Raw genomic sequence first — 23358 nt, 5'->3', positions numbered from 1 at the left:
CCCTCATCTCACCCACCCACCCAACCGTCCCTAATACCACACGAACCCAGTGTCCCCACACCCCCCCGCACACTCGTCGTCCACAGGAACCATCAGCCCCCACATCCCATTCCGATGCGCATCCCACTCGACCCAGCACTCATCACCCTTCGCACACCACTCCGCCGCGGCCCGCAACGCCTCGCCCTGCGTCGTGAAGCAGTACGGACACCCAGGGTCGTGCTGCGCGCCCGCCCCGTGCCGCGTCGCCCAGAACGCATCGCGTATCCGGCCCATTGTGGCTGGGGATGAGGTGCGCGAGACGCCGCCGCTGGTGCTGGAATACAATGTCGTAGTGATGCTATATGAGGACGAGGATGGCTGGGTGCGCCACGGGCCCCGTGTAGAGCGCGCCGGGACGTCGTCGAAGGAGAGCGGGTTGCGTGTGCGCCGCGGCACGGCGAATTCGTCGAACGGGTTGGCAAAGGGCGGGAGGGACGGCGGTTGGGCTGCGCGGCGAGGCGCACGGGTGCGTGCTGGCTCCTCCTCGTTCCAGTCCGGGCTGGGTGCGCGACGCGAGCGGGTAGGAGGCAGCGAGGGACGACGGCGCGTAGGCGGTGGTGAGGGGGAGGCGGGGCGTGCGCGTCGGCGCTGCGCAGGGCTTCGAGGAGTCTCGCGCTCTCGACGACGTGGTGGCGGAGGGGGCGCGGAAGGCGAGCGCTGACGGGCCGGGCGCGCGGGAGTTGAACGCTGCTCAGACACACGCATGCGGCTCATAGCGCCGCTGAGACCGTCATCGCGCTGTTCATTGCGCCAGGACTCTACGCGTTCGGTGGGACGACGGGTCAGGGCACCGGACGTTGTCGACTGAGGGGGGCGTGAGGAGTGCTGGGGCCGACGTGACATCTGCATGTTTGACGTGTCCTCATCATGGAAGACACGGCGGCGGGTTGCATTTGAGTTTTGAGTGGGCTCTGCCCAAGGGTCGTGACGGTTGAAGCGTGACATGTTTGATGTTGAGGTGGGTGTCGATACTGTGTAAAAGATGCTGTAGAAGTGTCAAGTCAGTTGATACTGCTGGTGATACTGAGATGAACTGGAGGAGACCTAAATATGAGCGAGGAGCTCGCGCGTGTGTGCTGAAGTCAGTGAAAGGACACGGGGCTGTGAAAGACATGCTGACGACGTCTCCACAAAATGTCTCCTAGTGGACTATGAGGCAGTGAAGCGTTGGTGTGGTGATTTGTTATAGGCTTAGTCGCTCGAAAATGCTATGCTCATCTGTCTCGATCTTTGTGATCCTCTAGCTTATGGGTTCGCAAGTACCAAGCACGCGTCGACAGCCAGTCCGACCCTTCAATGTATTAGCATAAGTTGTAGGCTTGCTACAGTGCGTGTGAAGAAACTTACCGACCCTCTTTCTCCCGCACCACGTCCTCGATGACATCCCGGTCCAGCTGTGGGAACATACCCGTCAGTGTCTCGACCACGACCTCGTGCTCTTGGATCTGAATGCGTCTCGCCTGCTCGACCTCCGCGCTTGCTTGTCGCGCCGCAGCGTCTTCAGCGCTCAGCCTCTCCATATGCCGGCGCTCTTCAGACGGTAGTCGAGCTGGTAGCGAAGGTTTCTCGCTGGGTTGAGTCGGTGCGGTAGCGCCAGGGAACCGCTCGTGCCCGGGCTGTTGTTGGTGATGTACGTTTGGACTCAGAGGTGTCGAGTTGCTGCGAGGCAGCTGCTGTGATGATGAGGCGTGGGTGTCTGTGTCACCGAAGATGCGGCCGATGGTGCTCAGTGGGCGTTGGATCGTGCGTAGGAGACCTGCCACCGCGGCGTTTTCTTCCTCGGGCGGCTCGTCGGCTTCTTTGTGTGAGCGGTGCTTGAGAGAGGTCGAGCGTCGCGGGCCGGCAGTCTGTGCTTCCATTGAGTTTCGCGTTATCACTTCTGGTCGCGAGGGCGAGGACTTCTCGGGGATGTGGTGGTAGTGTGGAGATGGCATGCGCCTGTGGCCCAGGGTTGAGGGGTGCAGGTGTGCAGGCCCTGCTGCAGATTCGGGATGTATCTCTGCGGTAGGAGACGGAGCGTGTTTTTCGGCGATGGCACTGACGGCAGCCTCGACGTTCTTGTCGAACTCTTCGTCCGTCACTGTGAGGGAGGTTTTGTCTAAACCTTCGATAAACTGCACGGCACCCATGAGCGATGAGATGTAGTATCCTGCTTCGCCGCCGAGTTTGTCTTGGTTTCGGAATCGAAGGATGTACTGCACATTGCTGACGAGGTGGTCTGGATTCGCTTGCAAGACAGTGTAGATGAGCAAAGGGACAAAGGCGTCGGCGGACTGATCAGACTTTGAGGTGCGCAGAAATCCAAAGATGACCTTGCAGCAATTGAGAATGCAAATGATCTTGTCGCGGGGCGCGCGATACGACTTAATTTTCAAAAGCTCCTGCTGTGCAAGGGAGAGGAACTTGCGCCCCTTGTCGCCGACATCTTTGATGTCCAGATGCTCCTCGCGCACCCATTTGTAGATGCGAACTTTCTGGGCAAGAACCTCATCACGCTCGACATCCTCTTGGTGCTGACCTCGTCGTCCAGGTCCAAGGGGATCTTGGCGCCGCCGCCCTTTGCGTGGTGACGCTGGCTCTGGTGGTGGGATGGCAGGTGAGAATGTGTGGTTGTAAAGTCTGTTCATGACCAGCTTCTCCATGCCTTCCCGGGCGTTGTCGAACTCTGCATCAGATACAGTCCGCCAGACTTCGCACTGTGCCATCTTCTTGCTGATGAATTCGAGGAAGTCGCCGATGATCTTTACTTGCTCGTGCACCATCCATTGCTTCTTGCCGAACTCGAGCAGGAACGATCGCAGGAACTTGGCGACGGGGTCAGCGGTTCTGTGGCGCAGCTGCTCGAGAAAACGATGGAAGTCGAAAGGCAGATCTTGTTCGGGCTCAGGGAGTGGCTGTGCGGGCTTGTACTGGGGAGCATGTGCGCTGGGTGAGGTGGGTTCGACGAAGGAGGTGTTCGTGCCGACTCGGTACAACGATGATGTCCTCGGCGGAGGAGACTGGAGAGAGTGTATCGAAGCTGCATCGTCGGCGGTTGGTGTAGGCAGCGGCTTATCGACGGGCACGAGACTCGAGTGGCGGGGAGGGAAGGCGGGCGACTCGAGCAGCGGATTCGCGCGCTCCATACGGGGCGACATGATCTCCTCTGCGTTTGGTCCACCCTGCTCGAACTGCTCCATGATACTCTGAATCTCGGACTGGTCGTCGTTGGCAACGTCCTCACTGCCATCCAGCTTCGATGTGTAGTCTGCGGCCGCAGCGTCTTCTGAGCTCCGCCCACTTTTCTCTTGCTGCGACAAGGGTGACGTCGATCGACTGGGGCCATTGCTTGTGGCTAAGTACTTGTCGTCTTTGGGTGGTGGAGGCGGCGGTGGCGGCGAGCAAACGGGGGCTTTGCCAGCTGCTGTCTCTATCGGTGGGGGCGTAGGCGTCCGCGATGATGTCGACTCGAGTGCAATTTCTTGTGTTTTGGCCGTGAGCTGCTCGATGAGCTCCGCAGACGTTGGCTCTTCGGTCCTGGGGCTAGCGGTGGCGTTCTCTGCAAGCTGCACTTCATCCTCCGCATTCTTTGCCGGATTCTCCTCCTCCGTCTTTCCAGCATCGTCTACCAACTTCTCCCCCTGGTGCTCTGCAGGCTGCCCCGCCTTGTCACTGTCGTCATCTTGCTGGGTTGTCGTCTTCCCAGGCTGCCCAACTTCCTTTACTCCAGCTCCGGCGGATGCCTTCACGCCCCTCTCGTGTCCCTCGAGGGCGTCTTCCAGCGGCTCCTCATGTGACTTGTCCTGGGTTGCGGCGGGTTGGGCAGCTGCGTCCGGGAGAGACATAGGCCGCGTTCGGCGATGCGAGTTGGAAGAGGGGTTGTAGTGCGACTACCAGATTCTTATAGGTCGGCGGGAGCTTCAGATAGCTTTAGGGAGATTCGTATGCGTTGCGTTCAGAGCGTTACTGCGTGTCGTTGTGCTGCACCCGCGCTGAGACATGTCCGCATGGCTATCGGCATCCACCAGCCGAGATGCCGCGTCGTCCAGGGTCGTCGCACGAGCCAGGCTGAAACACCTGCGCCACAACACCAACGACACATCTCCAGCTCGGCCAACGTCATCCATGTGCGGCATCTTCTTCTCCCTCAGTCGCCATCATCATGTAGTTCCGGATGATAAGACCGCAACTCTCCTGCGCAATCGAGGGCCAGACGATATAGGCTGGCATCAAGAAGTCTTCGATCAGCCAAATGACGGCCACCGGCTGCACGCCACTTTCTGTTCAACAGTGCTGTCACTACGGGGCACTGAGGTGACTTCACAGCCGCTGGTTGATGAGCACAATGGACTGTCAGCTGTCGAGGCCCAGAACCATGGACACGTGCTTTGCTGGAACGGCGAGGCGTGGTCTATCAATGGACATATTGTCACAGGCAACGACTCGGAAGTTGTCTTTGAGCTTTTGCTGAAGGCTGCATCATCCCTTGACAGAAGGACTGCAGTCATAGAGCTGCTGTCTCAAATACGAGGGCCGTATGCCTTTGTCTTCTACGACCGTGCAGACGGGTACGTCTATTACGGCAGAGATTGCCTTGGGCGACGTTCGCTGTTGAGGAAGACCGCAGCAGACGGTTCACTCGCCTTGTCCAGTGTGTGCGACAACTCTTCCGGTGACGGATGGGCCGAAGTAGAGGCAGATGGCATCTACATCATCAATCTCAAAGATGCCGCGAGCCTGTTCAGCACAACGCGTGTTCCTCACACTCGCTTAGGCGAAGCATCGAGCTCTACCCTCTCACTTGTAGGTAAGTGCGGCACTTTTAGACGCCTGCTAACGTCGCCAGAAACTACCCTTCCCACCCATGAACCGCGAGGGCCTCGCTGGCCTCGAGCCAAACCATCAGAAGGTGTCGGACTTGGGACAGTCACTGCGACGATCCCTGGCACTTCGCACACAGCATGTCCGGGAAGCTTTCGAACCATCGCCAGCATCAGCACATGAAAGGTCAGATCACGCCGCTAAGATTGCCATCCTATTCTCCGGAGGCATCGACTGCACGATCCTCGCAAGGCTGTGTCACGACCTCCTCCCTCTTGACGAAGGCATCGACCTACTCAACGTTGCCTTCGAGAATCCCCGGATCCACAGCAATTTGGAACCCGGCACAAGCCCCTACGAGCTCTGCCCAGACCGCATCACAGGTCACGCCTCGCACGCTGAGCTGCAACGGGTGTGCCCAAATCGGCAGTGGCGCTTCATCGCGGTCAACGTGCCCTACACAGAAACCGTCGCTCATCGCACAGCAGTGATGACCCTCATGCACCCACACAACACCGAAATGGACCTCTCCATCTCCTACGCCCTGTACTTCGCCTCGCGCGGCGTTGGCATTGCATCCTCTCCCTCCTCTGGAAGTGTATCACACCCATACACAACACCCGCACGTGTCCTCCTCTCCGGACTCGGTGCTGACGAACTCTTCGGCGGGTACCAGCGCCACGCGACCGCTTTCTCGCGTCAGGGCTATCCAGGGCTACTAGATGAGCTACAGCTCGATTTCGAGCGCCTCGGCAAACGAAACTTAGGCCGCGACGACCGCGTGATCAGCAACAGCGGGCGCGAAGTCCGATTCCCTTTCCTCGATGAAGAGTTCATCGCCATGGCGCTCCGGCTATCGGTCGCGGAGAAGTGCGACTTTGGATGTCAAGAGTACAGGCCTGAAGCTGACGGGCCTGACGGGGACGTCACGGTCGAGCCCGCGAAGCGCATTTTGCGGTGTCTGGCGTGGGAGCTGGGGATGAAGCGAGTGGCGGTCGAGAAAAAGCGGGCGATTCAGTTCGGTGCCCGGACGGCGAAGATGGAGACTGGGAAGACGAAGGGCACGCATGTTCTGACATGATACGAGTAAGTCGATTCTTTCAGTTTCCTCGCTTGTCGGCGATGATTAGTGAGCTTCCAAACGCGCAAGATACCAGCTCCTTCCTCAGGCATGCTCACTTCGGTGGCATGTCACACACGGGTTCTTGGTGTCGGTGGCACTACGAATGTAGTAAAAGGCAAGTCTGAGCCAGACTTCATACACATTACTCTATCACTTCTGGGCAAAGCCACAGACTGACGCACTCAACACAGAAGTCGAACAAGCGGCGGCGCACACCAGCCGCACATCCGCTGTCAAAGCAAGAGCAACGCAACGGTCGTCGTAGCCGCCGCAACGTCCATGATTCCAACCTTGACCTTCACGCTCGCAGCCACACCCTTCCCTCCTCCGTGTGTACCCACCCCTGGCCTCCGCCTTTCTTCTCCTCCAAGTCCAAGGCGGAATTGTCCACGCTAGTCTCGCCACGTCCTGTGACCGGCACACAAGCCTCTCCAGAATCGGCTTCTGCGCAGACGTAGCGAGCGAGGGCGCTTCAGTTCTGCTGCTCAGTGCAATCGTAATAATTTCAACCCCGCCCTCCACGCTCGCTGCTGTACCCCTCACTCTTCCATGTCCTCCACCCTCTCCGTGACCACCGCCGACTTTCTCCCCCGCTCGCGCCTTCTCCACCGCGACATCCTACATAGCGCTTCGAGCAGCGACAACGACCGTGTCCTTACTGTGCGTGTCTGTGCTCGGAGCGCAATTATTCGTCGAATCGAGCTCTGCGCAGGACTGGATGATCGAGCGCCCTGTCACTCCTGCTTGGAGTGCCGTTGTGGTCTGGACTTCGGGAACTGGCAGTGCGGGTGCGCAGTTGACAACGTGGGATAGGGCACTGAGCGCTAGCAGGGTGGTAATCTTACCTGGGAGAATGATGTGCATTATGAGATTTGCGCTGGTCTGCAATGAAGAGTGTGTAGGAAGTGAGAAGTGATTGTTTGTGCATTGTCCTGGCGGAGGGTTGGTGCTTGTCAGCCTGATTGAGGGAGGTTCGTTTCGGTTGGTCTTTTGGTGGGGTTTCTTTCTTTGGATTGTTGTTCTATGCCTCGCGCTGATCAGGGCGGCACGAGAGTCTGTCACGCACGGTTCTATGTGGTGGTCGATTCTGATTGATTGTAGCACGAGATATCAATTTGGTCGATCTCAGTATTGGCATTCGCTGCAATGTAGATGCACCGGTTCTGTTAGTACTCCGGTTATGTTGACCAGTGAACCACATCCATGAAGAGCAGCAGCTCGTGATGCGCAAATGCCTGCGGTCAGAAAAGGTAATTTTTTTGACGCCAGCTCGGGTTGCAATTGGAGTTGGCTTTGAGAGAACTATGCCAAAGGCTTTGAGAACGCTTGAAATTGCGCAGCCACGAGGCCAAGGGACCAGGTCACAACTTCACGTTGATATCTGAGGGGACTCGCACTAAGCTATGTTCAGCTATCTATGGCGAAAGGCGCAGCTCGACCAACAGCAGGTATGTGTAGCCCTTGATCTAAACTATACCGGTTTCGATCGAGATACAGTACGAGTAAGCTCGGCTACCTAGTGTTCGGCCAGCCATAGTGTTCGGCCACCCACCAACTCCGCGTCACTTTCAATCAACGCGTATTTTCTCCACCACCACCTGCTCAAAATGGACACCCGTGAGACTGCTATACAATCTGCTATCGCTGATCTTAATTCTGGTGTTGAAAAAAGCCAGCGTGCAGTCTGTAAGAAGTGGGGCGTTCCCCGATCGTCGCTCCAAGAGCGCCTCAATGGCCGCGTCCCCAACGCGATAGCTCACCACCACGAGCAGCGATTGACTCCGGAGCAAGAGGAATTCCTTGTGGAGTGGATTCTTGACGAGGATACACGCGCACAGCCTCCATCTCACGCTCGCGTACGTGAGATGGCCACTCGAATCCTGCGTATGAACGGCGATACCCAACTACTTGGCAAACGATGGATACCTCACTTTCTTGCACGGCAGCCACGCGTTGCATCAGTAGTTGGCAGGAAAATTGAGAGTGCGCGCACTACTGCAGCCAATTACAACACTATTAAAGAGTGGCTTAATCACTTTGATCGCATCACAAGGGAGCTGGGCATACAGTGTGAGAACATGTGGAATATGGATGAGACTGGCGTCGCACTTGGTGTATGTACTAACCACCAAGTCCTTGCGGATGCGCGTAAAAAGAAGGCTTACAAAGGCTCACCAGAATCGCGCGAGTGGGTCTCTATTATAGAGTGTATTAACGCTGTTGGCACAAAGCTGCAGTGCCTCGTCATCTTCAAAGGCGTACACCTCCAAACCACGTGGATTCCCTCAATCAATACACCAGACTGGCTATACACAACCTCAACGAATGGGTGGACTTCAAACGCTATAGGTTTAGAGTGGTTACGGCGTATTTTTATACCAAATACCTCACCATCACAGAGCGGCCACTGGCTGCTTATTCTTGATGGCCACAGCTCCCATATCCCTATTGACTTCATGTGGGAGTGCAGAGAGAATAAGATACACCTTCTCTACCTACCTGCACACTCATCACACCTTCTTCAGCCGCTAGACCTTGCTGCTTTCTCAGTACTAAAGTCGCGCTATCGCCAGGAGATCAGCGCGCTCTCTGCGCTTGATGACGCAGCACCAGTTAAGAAAGAGCGCTTTGTTGTCTGCTACAACAAAGCGCGAGAGGAGAGCTTCAATAAGAGAGTAATTAGAGCCAGCTGGAAGGCTGCTGGGCTGGTACCGTATAGGCCTTCACTGGTTCTCAACTCGTCTCAGATATCTGGACGCCCAAGTACTCCACCACCAGCTAATCAACGTGGAGCAACCTTAGAGGCAGTATTTGAGACACCACGAAGCGCCCAGCACCTATTGCGCACGCAGAAGAGGTTGCTGGAATCAGAGAACCTCTCGCGAGGTACCCGGTTGGTGCTTAGCAAAGCAGCCAAGGCAATTACTCTCACCAACGCTAGGTCAGCTGGGCTTCAGGCAGAGAATCAACGACTCAAATATCTACTAGATAGTACTAAGAGTACACAGCCGAGAAAGCGCGTTCAAATAGACCCAAATAAGCGCTTCAGCAACATAGAGGACATCAAGGCTGCTCATGATCGCGTGGCGGCTCAAGCGAGAGAAAACGCTGCCTCAACACCAGAAAAAGCAGCTGAGATTGCAGCCAAGGCAGCAGAAGCCTGCAGCCTTGAGTCTATGTGTACATTAATTCAATTCTAAGCGTGGTGGTTGAGAAATTGCGACTCCAAATTGAGTTGGTTGCATTGGTGAGGTGGCCGAACACTAGGGGTGGCCGAACACTAGGTAGCCGAGCTTATTTGGTGGATACAAGGGGCTTACAGATGGTCTTGAATGTACCCCACCACGAGCGGGGCATAGACCCCGCTTTCGCTCCGACACTACCTCACAACGAATCATACTTCCCAAGATGTAGCTGACATCTTCCGTTAACAACACATCTCTGCTGTCACAGAAGCGGTCCACAATTCACAATGGCATCGCAAACACCCTACGAGAAGGCTCTCGCAGCCATCGACGAAGCGCATGCGCTCGACCCAAACAAGGCCACCGTCAATGGCGAGGAAGTTCCCTACGAGCTGCACTACGCGCAAAAGTCCACGTCGTACCTCGAGAAACGCGCCCCAGATGCACCCGAACACCTTCGCCTCGCAATCCGCGCGCAGCACTTCCGCCGCTGGGAAGTCCCCCGCTCCTCATACCCCATGACGCGCGTTGGCTACCACGCCTGGCGCACATTCCTCAAGAAACGCCAGGCCGAACTTGTCGAGACCATCTGCAAAGACGCTGGATACTCGGAAGAAGTTGCGCAAAGCGTGGGCGCGCTGATCAGGAAGGAGGATCTGAAGCAGAATGAGGAGACGCAGATACTTGAAGATGTAGCGTGTCTAGTGTTCTTGGACGATCAGTTCGAGGCCTTTGAGAAAGAGCATGATGAAGATAAGATCATCAAGATCCTGCAAAAGACATGGGGCAAGATGACGGAGAAGGGTCATGAGCTCGCACTGCAGATTCCTATGGGTGAGAGGCCGAAGGAGGTCGTTGCTAAGGCTTTGGCTGGCTAGAGAGCGATATTAGCACTGTCGATTCGAAGACTTGAGGGTCTCATGAGAATCGCCTCGGCCCTCTCAGCTCCCCGGGTCATTCGAGCAGTAGCGAGCAACAAGGCGGGCCACCAATCAGCCAGCAGAGAAGCTTCCAGCCACATGCACTGCCACCGCGCCACAGTAATGACGTCAGAGCCTACCGGTCGACTCACATGTCTCCAAGTATAAGATCGCGCTCTTCCTGCTGCACTTATCGAACAAACATCGCCTTCATCAAGATCAAATCTCGCAACCAATCTCCTTGCTCTCCGAACACCACGCCAGCACACAACACAACATGCCTTCAGCTACCACGTCCGTCAGCTCAGCATCCGGCTCAACAGCGCACGATGTCGCTCGGCCAGAGACGCAAAGCGTAGCGAGCGCGAACACAGAAGAAAATGACCAAGAGAAAGAAAAGGAAAGGGAGGCAGAGAGACTGTACGAGGAGAGGATTGAGGAGGAATACGCCAAGCGTGAGGGCGGTGCATAGACGACTGTCACCGATGACCGGCACTCTTCGCACCACTCTGATCAACAGCTGCTTGGCCGTCCGATACGAGAGTGACATTGCTGGTGGGCTTTACATTGTTTCATTACCACAATGTTCGCATCACCTGTCGCCAAGATTGATACCCTGCTCATACGGGCGTCTATATTCCCACTTCAATTAAATACCTCTCAATTGAACGATCGCCATACCTTCACTCTCCTCGCCTTGACGTCCAGTCGGCGAATCTGCGAGACTCTGCACCTCTCCATGTGAACACCGACGTGAACAGTCCGTTCAAGCAAGCCTCACTAAACTTTCAGTCCCTAGCACAAGTATCGCAGCTGCCGATCATATCCCTGCCACGGCTACACAGATGTTCTGCATCGCAGAGATTCACGAGGATCGACACACGCGGGCCTCGATCCGGTATCTGGCAAGCATGGCGTTTCTGCGGAAGGTGCCAAGGCAATTTAAGATAAACAGCGGAACCAGATATCCTGAACCTTATATCTTTTGTCCGGTTGGCACGTCGCCGATATAGTCTATGCGGTGTCTGGTGATATACTGCTGCACGGATATGTGGCTGTTTATGGAAGCCAAGTCGACCATCAATATCTGGGCGACTGTTCTGGTATCGAAGCAGGAGTGCGTTGTAGGATCAGCGGGTGCAGGATGGAGTTGTCGTATAAAGCTTCAAGCATCATGATGCAAAGAGGAACAGTTCTGGCAAATCATCCCTTCATACTGAAATCAAAAGTTCTACACTAGCACCCAGGTCCCCCCTTCAAGCCACAAGACACAGTCATGAGGTTCTCCACGATTCTTCCCGTCATGACCTGCGCTGCCAGCGTGCAAGGTGCCATTACCTGGACTCTCGCCAAAGCCTCCAGCCCCACCGCCGACCAGACCGACGCCTACGCCAAAATCGAAACTGCGATGCGCCTCGCCGTCGCCCGCTATGACCGCTACTCATCCGCTTCCAAGACGGTCCGTGTTGCCTACGAGCCCGGTGTACCCACCGCCGAAGCCAATTTCAACGGCGACCTGCGCTTTGGGTCGAACCGAGCGTACATGAATGAGCGCACGGCTATGCACGAGATCTCGCATACTCTCGGCATCGGACAGACAGCGGCGTTCAACACTAAGTGTGCGGCGAGTGACTGGAGGACGGCTCTGCCGCTACTGAGGAGTTGGGATGGGCAGAGTGCGGTGATCAACTGTGGAGGTCGCCATATCTGGCCGTATGGGTTGAACTACGATACCGAGTGGAGCGAGACGGATGCGAATAGGCATGTGCAACTTATTGATGCGATGATCAAGGATGGGCTGATGGGCTGAGGGCTTCTGGGCTGAGGGCTTCTGGGCGTCGGCTGAGAGGACGCTTGCAGGGGACAGCCTTTCGGCGTCATTGGTTCTTGTATGTAGTTCGGATATTTGTCAACCTTCATACTTGCTTTGAAGACTCTGTGTTGACTGAGCAGTCATTGTGGTGGCGCACCAAAGTGCCATATATCAGGGCTCACATGTGGTCTTGCCGCTTCTTGACTGATCCCGAGGCTACCCTGGGAGAGTGGCCATGGTTATGGTCATGCTTCAAATTCTACTCCTTGCATGATCCAAGCATCACTGTCATTGCTGCGGAACACCATCTTTCACTTCACGATAGTGCAACTGTGCAAACCGTGAGTCGGGAACCTTCTACGACGACCGTTCAGGAGCATGGAACAGATCATTTCTATCTCGATCGAACCAGTGCTTCGAGACTGTCCTGTTTCTATGAGACACTCCTAGAATCAGACTGAAAGCTTTCCGTGCGGCGACGATTTGAATTGTCCAACATACTCAACTTAGTTCGGTATCGCCGATGCCTGAAGGCTGTGCGGAACAATCACACAAAGTCGACACTCTCGACTTGTACTCTTTAGCATTATCTACTGGGGACGAGTCCATACCTCTTGTATCTGATGAAGGTCTATGCTGGGCCGCTTTTAGAAAGGGATTTCCTCACTACCTATATTGGCGTACTCAGGAGCAGCATCATTCTATCGACTTCTAACGTCTCAAAACATGAAGATACAAGACCTAAGGGTAGCCAGCCTCCTGTACTGGAACTGTCGACCGTGCGCACAGTTGACGACTTTTCAGTGAAAAACGTACGAGGCTTTGAAATAACTGGCACAACGGCGAATTGAAACAGCAGCCACCGAGCTGTTCCCGGGTTATTGGTGGTAAAGACTCCCTTGAGGCGTAGCTACAGTGCCATGAGCACCACATCAACTTCTCGCAATCGCGGGCGCCTCGAGATACCCAGCAAACAGCCCCTCTTCGGAAAGCATCGTCGAGATCCGTGGCGGTGAAAAGTAACACATTCAGTACTGCTGGTTTCAACATGACTTAGCACATCGCAGGCACGCTTATTAGACCTTGACAGTACACTTTCGAACCTACCCACGATCACAATGAAAGTCTTCATTCGTAAATGTTAATTACCCCCTATCTCTTTCCTGTTCTTGAACTTCCTTATTTTCCAGAGCAGACCGAGATTGCCCTGGTCGCGACCATGCTCCGCTGTGAAAGTGTGGGCAGACTCTTTGTTTCAGGACCGCGACTCTTACCTCCACGGTCTGTTTGAATCAGCATCCACTTCCTCGCCCCAATCCAACGGATTCGCCGTTTGTGCCTTCAACAGATCGTCCCCGTGGATCTCTATCAGGGACATGCTTGCCCTCCTCTCCCTTTCTCTCATCTCTCGCTCGACCGCCTCTGCAGGATATATGTTCGGCCAGCCTCCCTTCCTCCACTCCACCAGCCTCCCAATGCCTGACCGGTAGAAGCTATCGTCTCCGTCGCTAAAGCCGCGGTCGTAGTAGTCCAGCCGGGGCTGCGCGTAGTGCGGCTCCAGGGGGCTGAGGAACGCGCTTTTGATGTAAAACACCGCGTCGTCTGGTTTTGCCTCCCGGAGATCGAGGATTGTCGAGACCTTGGTTTTCACCTCAAGATATATCTTGATAGCGTCGATGTTGGATGCATGCTCAAGCTTGACCAGCGCTTCGTTGTACACAACGAGCACCGCTGAGCGATCGACGCTGCTGCATCTGGGGTGGAAGCCTATAGGGTTGTGGTTGATGAAGCGAGCACGGACATCGTCAATCTCGTCAGCGACGCGTCGCCATTGCGGCCCTGAGGATATTCTGTCTTGTGGAGATGGGAGGGCGCTGGAGCCGTGAAGCTCGGGGTGGAAGTCAGTCCATGTAAGTTCAGGCCCCCTCGGGAAATCCACATCTATGGTCGTTCCGAGTGGAGAGCTTGGGTCTTCATGAGGGACAATCAGTCGACGCATTCGTGCGAGAGATGATGGTGTGGGCTTGTTCGCAGAACGAAGATGAATCAGCCTTTTGAGGCAAAAGGCTTCGTTGGGTCGAAGGACGAGTGAAGGGAGAAAAGGGTATGTTCGGAATGCTGTACGTAAGTGAAGCGACGTCTTGTATCTGCAGCAGCTTTCTAGGAAGTGATCACAGGCGGTATCGCGGCGAGAAATGTTGAATTGTACGGGTACCTACAGAACAACAAACAGACATCACTTGGCGTAGGTGGGGCGCAGTCCTAGATCTGATATTGAAGTTCCAGTCGATTCTCGTGCCCGTAAGGCGTGTCGGTGCCAATCTTCTTCAACACGTCTCGTTTGGTGGCTGCGGCGCTAGTTCTTAAATATGGCAACCACGCCCACCTTGCCTGCTTAGTCCCACTTGAACAAAGGCTTTGTCTTCTCCAGGTTCCTCATGAACTTCCTGGAAGCTATTAGGCATTGTCTCATTCTCTTGAAAATAGGCCTGACTTACATCCTGCGGTTTGAGCGCTGCATTCTCTCATTCACCTTGCGTTGCGTGCTTGCCCGGCGTACGCTTGTCCTACTGAAAACCATGACAAGTGACCACCTCTCGTCTGTGTGCTTGGGCTTCTTGATGAAGTCCTCATCAGCACTGTCGTCAAGGCATTCGCCAGCTTCAATGGCCTGCCTTGGCACAATGGTGCAGCCCTCCTTGACCTTCCGTCGAAACGTCCAGCTATCGTAGTACGCAGCTGTGCCGGGTTCATCGCGCGGTCCATTGTCCAATGTGTACTGTGCAGGACCATGGCCTTTCAGCGCGGGTTTCCGGGTTGCTACGGCATCGTGCTGCAGGAGTGGGCTTGACGTTGGTCGAGTCGCCTGTGAAGGACGAGTTCCCGAGTATGCACTGCTGTAGAACAAGCCCTTCACCGGTGCTTGGAACTTTGAACGCTGGGACAAGGACATGCTTGGTGCCGGGAATGGACGCCCGGCCTGCTGAGAGCGATACATGGAGTGCATGTTGTTGTGCTTTTTTGGCGCATGGTAAACAGAGAATTGGGGTGAGAGAAAGAGACGAATTTCGAGGTCCGCGCCGAGCGTAGGTTGTCATGAAGGTGAGGGACGTGTTCACTTCACCACTACCGCTACGCTCGAGACGCGGAAAACTTTCGACACAGCTCGCGACGTGCCGTGAACCCACGCCGTTCGCCTGAGGCAAGCACAACAGGAAGAAATATTTGCAGTTGCTTGAAGATTATTGCCCATAGTTTGGGTGATCGGTGTAGCTCTTACGGGATGCTGTGAGGCGTGGGGCGACGTGGTCCGGGAGACAGATTTTTCAGACATTACGACTATGCAAGATAACAATCTAGTGAACAGATTTAGCGTGTGAGATTAAGTTGAATAGACTGGATGCAACGAGGCTCGATCAACGCTTGCTTTGCGGTCAGCGTTGGCGTCTCAGGCCTGGAGAGTTCGGTTGTTTCCATTCGGTCTTGCCGAATGACGAAAGCTCGAGGATAGAGCGCCCACGTCACCTGCCACCTGCCATCTGCCACAGCCTTCGACCTCGCGTACTCGCCTGCGCCCGTCGCGCACTTAAACAGGATGCGCATTCCCGAATACCGGCGTACCGACGGCTGTCTGGATCTCGGCGTTTAAATATTGACACGAGGCAAGCAGTATACACTGCTCACAATCCTCAACTGTGGGCAGCATCTTCAAGGACCAGTATGTGAGCCCCTGATTTTCAAGACCTAACAGCCTGCTATCCGCATCTCATGCAACAGACTAGTACGGCTCTCGGGAACGTGAGTGAGGAAGAGGATCAAGATGAGCTTGCTGCGGCAGTTGCTTCGAGCCTGTATGCGCCAGGTTGGTGTGTCTGTTGCTGATCTCTGTCACTTCAAAGTGGGCCTGCGAGACCTTCAAGCCTACTATCCTCTTTAGAAAAGGGCACGACAAAGCCAACTAGCGCGGGATGGAGTCCGCACAGGTAGGCCAGACTCCTCAGTGCTGCTGGTTTTTACATCGCTGCTGATTTGCCCAGCGTTTGAAGTGATCTTTTCTCCACCCGCTCGTCCAAGTACGAGACTGCTTCTCGCCATCGACTTCAACCTCTTCCGCTTCGGCGTGCGTACCGAGGCGCATGCTGCTACTCAGGTGGCATTTGGTGAAGCCATTCTCGTTCCAGTTGTTCGCCACAAGCGACGAGTACGACCACTGCAGGCAATACTTGTTGCTGTCACACGAATTTTTGCAGGCCTCCCATGAGTCTTCTCCTCTGGTGGCGCGATTAGCGTCCGGCTCGCCGTCCTTTTCGAAAAGAATGTTCCATCTGTTATTGGTGAATTCGGAGGACAGGTTGTCCCAGTCATAGCGAGTCTGATTGAGATCCTCCGGACCCGTGAACCGGTACCAGAGATCTGCATAGCGTAACGCATTGTCGATCTTGTGATCTTCGACTCGCTCTTTCTCAAACTTGTAGAGGTTGCTTCCAATGGCAGCAGTGACATGGTGCATCATCAAAACGGGTTCGCACCACAGACCAGGCGAATACGAGATCGTGTTCGGATTGAAGCCAGACACGCCAGGCCAGAAGCTCTTCATCTCCAGACTCAGCTCTATCTTGAGGAAGCTTTCCACGAGATGAACCGCTGACGGGTATTGAGGGATCAGAGGGTCCCAGTTCTCCCAGTTCTGTACCATCTTCTTGCGATCTTCGAACAAGAGTTGCATAGTTTGGCCTGAAAGGATGAAGGACGTGCCAGCAGCGGCGAAGGCATCTGGCACTTCAGCGATAGGCGGATTGCCGAAGAAGTGCTTCAGCTTCGGATCATACTGGCTGAGCCAGTCCAGCAGATTCCCGCGGTCAATGAACGTCTCTTCGTCGGTAAAGACGTACCAGTCGCGCTTCGGTCGATATTCCCACGTGCTCTCCATCGCCCTGAATATCTTGTACTTTGCCAGCGCGCTCAAAACCGCCTTCTCCTTGTTCGGGTCTCTCTCCTTCAGGTGGGCGAGCGGTATTCCCTTGCCTACATACTCTAGTTGCCGCTTGTATCTCTCCAGCTCGTCGGTCTTGTCCACGTATTTCCAAGGGTACCTCGCAAGGACATCGAACACTGGAAATGGTCCGATGTCCATCATCAGGTCTCCCATCAACAGTAATTCTTTATGGTATGCCTCGTCGAGGTACAGCAACGCTGGCGCGAGTTTCGCGTACGCATCGGTGGCGGCGGTGGTGACAGTAACGATGAGATGGTCGATAGGAACGCGGTGTTCGCCAAGGGCTGTTGTTGATTTCGGTCGCTGGCTTGGGGGCAGTTCTTCGTCGTCATAGTACGCAGGCCAACCCTTGATCCAACAGAATGCGTACACGAGCACGAGAAAGAGGAGCAGGCGAGCCGGGCGCGGCATTAGGTGCTGTTTGTTGGCGAACATTGTCGCTGACAGTGAATGTATCTCATCCGCTTGCGAACGACGGGGAGACGAGCGTCTTGGAAAAGCTGGGCCTGTTTGTGAAGTTGAGACGTTGAGACGCTGTAAGGAGCAGCTCAGGGATGGGGCCGCCGCATCTAAGCCCCTAACTCACGACTAGACGACTATCCGCTCGTACCCGTATTCCGGATTGTCGCGCGGCGGACGTACAGATTGAGGCAAGACATCACGGCAGCAAAGCTTTTGGAAACGATCATTCGGTGCGTTTCGCCTGCGCTGCATCGCGCATGTCTATCGCTTGAGTCGCGTCTCCTTTGCTTGGCGAGGCACACTAATCTTCAGGGAGCCGAGCCGGTGTCTCCACCTCGTTCCTACTAACGGCCACCAGGACAGCGTGATCGTGGATAGGGTTGAGCGTTCTCCCTCAGGGGTGCAGTCATCGCTCGCAGAGCATCACATTTCCATACAGCATAGATAAAACTTTCGTCGGTCAACTGGAGAACAATCGTTGTTGTCTCGAAGCTTGTGAACGCGGAGAGCTAGGTTTCAGTCGAAAAAGCGGAGGGGCAGATCTTATTCCAGATGCCAAGAAATCCCCCTCGCGAGCGCGTACCTACGCGCACTTCGTACATATCCCACGACATCGAATGCATCTCAGCTCTGTCGTACGTATCCGTCTCGTGTATTCAATATATCGCGGCTCGACCCGTGCTTGTCACAGCCCAGCCATTGATAATACAGATGCATTCAACGAGATTGTCGCTTCAATTCTAAAATCCGTCACTCCTTCAAGCAACGATGCAGCCGGTCAAGAATTGTGGGCTCTGGTCGAACAAGTTCTGAGCTTGAACGATCTGCTCGACTCCAGCCAGACAGTTCTGGAACCCTTGGAAGTGGCCTCACTCCGGGAACTGAGCCGGAAAGGACGAGTACAGGCCAAAGAAGTATCGCAGGATCTTGCATCAGCCTTTCGCACTGACTGTATGGCATGTTGATGAGGATCCTCTGCTTGAGTTTCAGGGAGAAGCTCATGAGTGCGGCAACCATCTGCGGTTGCTATGCCAGTATCTTCTCGTTGTCAAAGGCGTTGCGCCTTGGACTTCCATCAGACCCAAAGGCTACGAAGCATGAATAGCATCTATGTTCAAATTCATGCGTGATCATAGAGCTTGGCTCGCCAGTCACTCATCGAGGCTATGGAGTCCGATGCATTCTTCTTCGAGCGCTCAACGGTTCAAAGGATACTTCGCGAACAGAAAGACAGTCCGGCAGCACTATCGAGCAACTCAATATAGCCAGCGGTATCGTAGGGAATATCAGTCTGGCATCCGTGACCGCCGATCATACTCCACCGAGCGAAGTCGGACGATATTATAGCGAAGGCGAGTCTAGGGAGAGCATTCCACGTGGCCTACCAAATGGGAAGAAGCGAACAGCTGCAGAGATGGGTGATGTAGAGAGTTCAGCAGTGCGAAATAAGCATTCAAGAGAGCGGTATACGGAGGAGAGTGAGCCCTGAGAGCCGCCAAAAGATGGCTGCACAAACATGGAGGGTTTGGCTAACGAACCTGGCAAGTCACAGCGCACACATTCTCGACGTTCTGTCGATGCAAGGCCGAAACAACGGCTTGGCAGGAACACTAAAGAGCCGGACAATATCAGTGCTAAAGAGAGGGAACAAAGGCGACAGAAAGTCACTCGGGCTGCATCGAACTCAGAAAAGACCCCAAAGATGTCATCGGGTGATGCAGTTCGTACTCGACATGCCGAAAATGGTGTGGTGAACAGCCTAGAAGCAGGCAACTGTGAGACTGTTGTTGAGTCAGGGGCACAGGTAGAGCAACATCCTGTTCTCGAGGTGCAGCATGCCCTCGGCGGAGTTGAAACGGCGTGACACTACCGCCTCCAGCGCACTAGTACATATGCCTGACCGTTGCTACATATGTTATCCATCGATTGCGTTGTTCACCACACAAAAAGCGTCATTTCCTGGCATTAGATGGCTGCGTCAAAACAGACACTAGGAGACAAGATCATCACATACCTAAGCAGGGGTCATGAGTATTGTTTTAAGAAAACCAGCGCACCAGAGCTGCAATAGGAAGAAGACCCAGAGGGAGAAACTACTCACCTTGTAGTGGGCAATCTCGAGTCTGGTGAGGATCTTTTCGTGATGACCACATACATGCCAAAAGCAATGTGCATTTCCGTAGTACGGATTGAACGAGGACTGTCGTCGAGTAGCTCAGGCACTGGTCGCTGGGATCACTTGAAGACGACTGCGACAAGTTAAGTTTCTGAACGAAATCAAGTAGCTCACACGCCAAATGAACATGCCATTCAAAGTACGAGCAATCCGGGGCAAGCTCCCACCGCTTCTGCGGAGACGCCACTCACTGCGCGTCCAAGAGGGATTAAGCGCAAGACATTGCGTGCCGGCCTCAGTCAGTTGAATGAGGCAAGCAACGAAAGGCAGGAAAAATACCTGGAAGCCGAGGCGAAATTGCAGGCCATGTTTGTCAAGGTGAGGAAAGCTCAGGAGGAAGCTGAAGAAAAAGGAGCGGGGGCAAAGGAACAAGCAGAGGAGGCTACGGATGAACAAGATACACTTCACGAGAAGCTGAAAGAGGTGCAGGCTCCAGTTGATGAGAAAACCACAAGGGAGGCCGAAGCCAAGAAGATAGAGGATGTTTCCAATGCACAGATATAAGAGTTGATTGCGCGGCGAGATGATGCGACTCAAAGGCGGGAAGATCACAGACTTGCGAAAGGGGAGGCAGCCCATCAACGGGACAGGATCAGGAAGGAAAATCAGGCTATCTATCTTAAAGCTGGCAAGTTGGATGCGGAGTTGAACCGCTCATGAAGTAGCTTTAACAAGCAACAGGTCCGCCAGCCCCCGGATTCACTGCAGTATGTACATAGTTAGGGGCTCACATGATCGAACAACATTTGAACAACATGTACATAGATTGCTTTCGGTATTCTGCTCAAAAGAAGAGATCACTGTATCTTCGACGACATACTCTGCGGAATAAGTAGACGGCGGTCGGTACAGCTTGGAGGTGGTCACAGTCCTATGGCCCCTGGCCTGATGCAGGTATTCATGTCGATATCTCATACACGTGGATAAGGCAGCATTTTCGGTGATTGTACTCATATCGCGCTCTCGATTGATTATGTGTCCGAGTCCGTGACAGTGACTAGACAGCACATGACAAGCAAATAGGTAGCCGAAGGCCTCAATGATACATTACCTCAGGTCAACATGTTATTAATACAACCAAAAGATGAGATTCTAAACCCTGAGAAAATTTCGCTGAGCCTCTAAAAACGCGTAGGGATACCGCGGCTTGCAGCCGTGGTCAGACGGAGATTGCGCTGGCGGTGCGAAGTCCCTTTCTCAAAACGCCCCGATGAGAATTTGATGCGTATGCCACATTTTTCTATGTACAGTCAGAATATATCTAAACGTGAGACAAGCGAATTAACTTACTAGCTGGAGAAGCAGCCAACACAGCAGAGAAGAAGCGCTTTGACGAGGATCTTAGCGGGGTGCTGATTCCGCTTGAGCGGGCCACGATGGTGATGACGACCCATTCTGATGGTAGAATAGGGTTGTGTCGAGGTTTAATTTGAGTAGCGATTTGATGCCAGGAGTACTTTGCAGCAGAATGTGGCTTTGAACTTGAGAGAGTGTGATATGGAAGTTGTGTAGAGAGAAGACTCGATGCTGAGAGAGGCAAGCCTTTAAGGTCCTTCTGCTTCAATTCATGTCCTCGATGTTTAGTAGCAATTTTTGAACCATATCTAATATGCCAGTCGTGAGCGGCAGTGGCCGTGGAATATGCACGATCTGTGGCTCTGTCGAAATCTCGTTCAAATCTAACTAAACATGGAACTGGCATACATTGAACAGGCACTCAACAGATGTGATCGAGTGTCAAGGTTTTCAGATACACGTCCGAGGGGTTTCCGTACCCTTGTGCGGGCGGAGCCCTGGTTCAGGCTTGCCATGGACCCGAACATTGATAAATCTACCAAATTAACTCCGCTCCGAAACCTGCCCTTCGACCTAACTCTGCCGCTACCTATCATAATCCCCTTCCCGGTATCAACCTTCGCTTCAACTACCCTCGCAACCACCTCCATCAACCCCCACTAGCCATAGCACCCGGAAATACGACCGCCGATGCAGGCACCGCTTCCCATGGTCATGAACACATACCGGACCACACCGTTGTACTGTTCTGGCTAGACTTCCGCTGCATTACTCTGCTTTTACTTGCCATTACCTGCTTCCATGGACGTTCCCTGTGTCAATGCTCGAGTATGCAGTGTTGTGATTGCTGAGTGAGGGTGGGGCAAAATTATGTGGGCCAATGGCGAGGAACTAGGTGTTGGTAGATTTGAATATGCATAGTGGTCAGAAATGATTGAGTTGAAGACTCGAGTGGTCCATTGACTATATACATTGATGGAAATGTTGAGACTATGTAGATCTCCTCCCGCGCATGTCTTGTCCGCTTCTACCCTCCGCTCAACAAGCCATCCTATTTCGAATGCCGATCTCGAACCAAAAGGCGAGATCAAGCATACGAAACGAGATGCTTGGTGTAAATCGTGATAATATCCTATAACCCAGGCCATTGCAGAACTGACTCAGCCCAAAGGCGAGCATAGCTCCAGCAAATCTCGGAATGCAGACGCGTGGAAGGGTTTGCGTGTATCTATTCAACTGACGAATACTGCTCGGAGGTTTTATGCTCAGAAAGAACCTGTAGGCCGGGGGTATAGAACGCCATTGAATGCTGGAAAGCGCGCTGATGCATTACAGTGAACCGCGGGAAATCGTCAAGAGAGAAGAAAACAATGTTAAAGATCGTCACGAGATGTGCTTTGGGAGATGAGAATGGCGTCGTGTATCTCAATGTCGAACGACAAAAGCGGCCATATCGACCAGCGCTCCAGCAGTGGCGACCGCAATGCGCGTCCAGGGCAGAGAGGAAAGCGCGAACAATCCGGTGGCGACATATTCCAGACCAATGAAGTGCTGGTTGGGTCTCGGGTGTACTTGGTATCCGGTGACGGACCATGAGAAACGACTATGGGCGTCTCAATGGGTGTGCTGCCGTTGTCCTCGCCGTTGCAGACCCGCTTGTATGCGGCAGTCATGGGGTTGGCAACCTCTTCCCCGGGCGATGGAGTGGAGATGTCGGCTCCAGTGATCATCGTCGTGAGTTCAACAGCGGTTCGTGCCCTGATGGTAGACAAATAGACCCCAAGAGCAGCCGCGTTGATGCCGGCATCAAGTATGTCATCACCAGCGGCACCGAAGATCTGGTGAACGTCGAGACCTTCCGCGATGCTGCTGAACACAGCGAACTCGCGGGCCATCTCAGTCTTCATGTCCACGATGCTGTGAGCTGAGAGATCGATGACCCCAGTGATCGGGTCGTACTGCTGAATGTTATTATACAGCTTTTCATTCACCGTGCTAATCTCGCTTACCTCCTCAACTTCGTCCTCGCACTTGCCAACCTGCGCCACTGATGGGATATCAGGCGGGGTCTGCGCTTCGTCTCGCCCCTCATCCAACTCACTCTCGTGCGAAAGTCGCGGCGTCGAGAGTCGCGGGCTCAGAAGCGAAGGGACGAGCTGGACATAGCCGCGGTCCTCGCTGAACTCGCCCATGCTGTCGCTGACCCAAGTCTTCGACAGCTGCAGAGGAGAGGGCGCCATAGTCATTGTATTGGCCATACTCGCACCCGTGGTCAGCTTGGTTGCGTTCCAGTTGGCTGTGTACCTCCAGTGCTGGTAGGGGAACGCGTATCCGTCCTCGTGGCTCAGGGCGGTGTATGCTGGGCGGCGGCAATCACTGTACCAGCTCTGGATCATACGGCCTGCGTACGTTGGGTAAAAGTCGGGGTCGATGTTGTAATCGACTTGGCATTGCACAGCTGTGGTCGCTTAGGAACTTGCGACCTCTTGCGCCTGCTCGTTTTCAGTGACTGACTGTCGCTTGTAGAGCGCAGCCCTGGTGTTGC

The 23358-nt window shown here is 54.3% G+C and overlaps 9 protein-coding genes across 9 annotated transcripts; 4 read left to right on the top strand and 5 right to left on the bottom strand.

The window, feature by feature from the left end:
* Positions 1-1137: 1137 nt before the first annotated feature.
* On the bottom strand, positions 1138-4035 carry M421DRAFT_167432 (uncharacterized protein). The gene is made up of 3 exons (XM_033587742.1): positions 3738-4035; positions 1390-3686; positions 1138-1333 (listed from the first exon to the last, which is right to left on the bottom strand). The coding sequence occupies exons 1-3, from the start codon at positions 3864-3866 to the stop codon at positions 1288-1290; spliced, it is 2472 nt and encodes an 823-aa protein (XP_033448342.1). The 5' UTR covers positions 3867-4035; the 3' UTR covers positions 1138-1287.
* Positions 4036-4542: 507 nt separating this feature from the next.
* M421DRAFT_167410 (asparagine synthase) lies at positions 4543-6219 on the top strand. Its single transcript, XM_033587741.1, has one exon. It carries the CDS (start codon positions 4886-4888, stop codon positions 5921-5923), a length of 1038 nt encoding a protein of 345 aa, XP_033448341.1. The 5' UTR covers positions 4543-4885; the 3' UTR covers positions 5924-6219.
* A 1833-nt stretch (positions 6220-8052) lies between these two features.
* Positions 8053-8655, top strand: M421DRAFT_64172 (CENP-B protein; the record flags this gene model as incomplete). Its single annotated transcript, XM_033596126.1, has 1 exon — positions 8053-8655. A coding segment is annotated over one exon (603 nt), but the record flags the coding sequence as incomplete, so codon positions are not given.
* A 782-nt stretch (positions 8656-9437) lies between these two features.
* Positions 9438-10028, top strand: M421DRAFT_63848 (uncharacterized protein; the record flags this gene model as incomplete). The annotated part of the gene is made up of 1 exon (XM_033596092.1): positions 9438-10028. One exon carries the CDS (start codon positions 9438-9440, stop codon positions 10026-10028), a length of 591 nt encoding a protein of 196 aa, XP_033448339.1.
* A 1318-nt stretch (positions 10029-11346) lies between these two features.
* M421DRAFT_64362 (uncharacterized protein) lies at positions 11347-11880 on the top strand (the record flags this gene model as incomplete). The annotated part of the gene is made up of 1 exon (XM_033596148.1): positions 11347-11880. One exon carries the CDS (start codon positions 11347-11349, stop codon positions 11878-11880), a length of 534 nt encoding a protein of 177 aa, XP_033448338.1.
* Positions 11881-13153: 1273 nt separating this feature from the next.
* Positions 13154-13882, bottom strand: M421DRAFT_5733 (uncharacterized protein; the record flags this gene model as incomplete). The annotated part of the gene is made up of 1 exon (XM_033595491.1): positions 13154-13882. The coding sequence occupies one exon, from the start codon at positions 13880-13882 to the stop codon at positions 13154-13156; it is 729 nt and encodes a 242-aa protein (XP_033448337.1).
* Positions 13883-14037: 155 nt separating this feature from the next.
* On the bottom strand, positions 14038-15071 carry M421DRAFT_167349 (uncharacterized protein). The gene is made up of 2 exons (XM_033587740.1): positions 14382-15071; positions 14038-14330 (listed from the first exon to the last, which is right to left on the bottom strand). The coding sequence occupies exons 1-2, from the start codon at positions 14888-14890 to the stop codon at positions 14279-14281; spliced, it is 561 nt and encodes a 186-aa protein (XP_033448336.1). The 5' UTR covers positions 14891-15071; the 3' UTR covers positions 14038-14278.
* An 809-nt stretch (positions 15072-15880) lies between these two features.
* M421DRAFT_63694 (glycosyltransferase family 31 protein) lies at positions 15881-17290 on the bottom strand (the record flags this gene model as incomplete). The annotated part of the gene is made up of 1 exon (XM_033596076.1): positions 15881-17290. One exon carries the CDS (start codon positions 17288-17290, stop codon positions 15881-15883), a length of 1410 nt encoding a protein of 469 aa, XP_033448335.1.
* A 4481-nt stretch (positions 17291-21771) lies between these two features.
* On the bottom strand, positions 21772-22713 carry M421DRAFT_421262 (uncharacterized protein). The gene has a single exon (XM_033592780.1). It carries the CDS (start codon positions 22706-22708, stop codon positions 22187-22189), a length of 522 nt encoding a protein of 173 aa, XP_033448334.1. The 5' UTR covers positions 22709-22713; the 3' UTR covers positions 21772-22186.
* Between the last annotated feature and the right edge of the window lie 645 nt (positions 22714-23358).

The sequence above is a fragment of the Didymella exigua genome, assembly GCF_010094145.1.
Source record: "Didymella exigua CBS 183.55 unplaced genomic scaffold M421scaffold_15, whole genome shotgun sequence".
Taxonomy (NCBI): Eukaryota; Fungi; Ascomycota; class Dothideomycetes; order Pleosporales; family Didymellaceae; genus Didymella; species Didymella exigua.
This window is presented reverse-complemented; position numbering and strand designations above follow the sequence as displayed.

Excerpts from the sequence above, each read along its gene's own strand:
- M421DRAFT_167410 (XM_033587741.1), top strand. The coding sequence starts at position 4,886 with ATGAACCGCGAGGGCCTCGCTGGCCTCGAGCCAAACCATCAGAAGGTG.
- M421DRAFT_421262 (XM_033592780.1), bottom strand. The coding sequence starts at position 22,708 with ATGGCCCGCGAGTTCGCTGTGTTCAGCAGCATCGCGGAAGGTCTCGAC.
- M421DRAFT_167432 (XM_033587742.1), bottom strand. The coding sequence starts at position 3,866 with ATGTCTCTCCCGGACGCAGCTGCCCAACCCGCCGCAACCCAGGACAAG. Across the intron at positions 3,687-3,737 it reads CCGGAGCTGGAGTAAAGGAA|GCGGGGCAGCCTGCAGAGCA; the intron begins GTTGGGCAGCCT and ends GACAGTGACAAG. Across the intron at positions 1,334-1,389 it reads GTGCGGGAGAAAGAGGGTCG|GGTCGGACTGGCTGTCGACG; the intron begins GTAAGTTTCTTC and ends AATACATTGAAG.
- M421DRAFT_167349 (XM_033587740.1), bottom strand. The coding sequence starts at position 14,890 with ATGCACTCCATGTATCGCTCTCAGCAGGCCGGGCGTCCATTCCCGGCA. Across the intron at positions 14,331-14,381 it reads CAGCGCTCAAACCGCAGGAT|GAAGTTCATGAGGAACCTGG; the intron begins GTAAGTCAGGCC and ends AATAGCTTCCAG.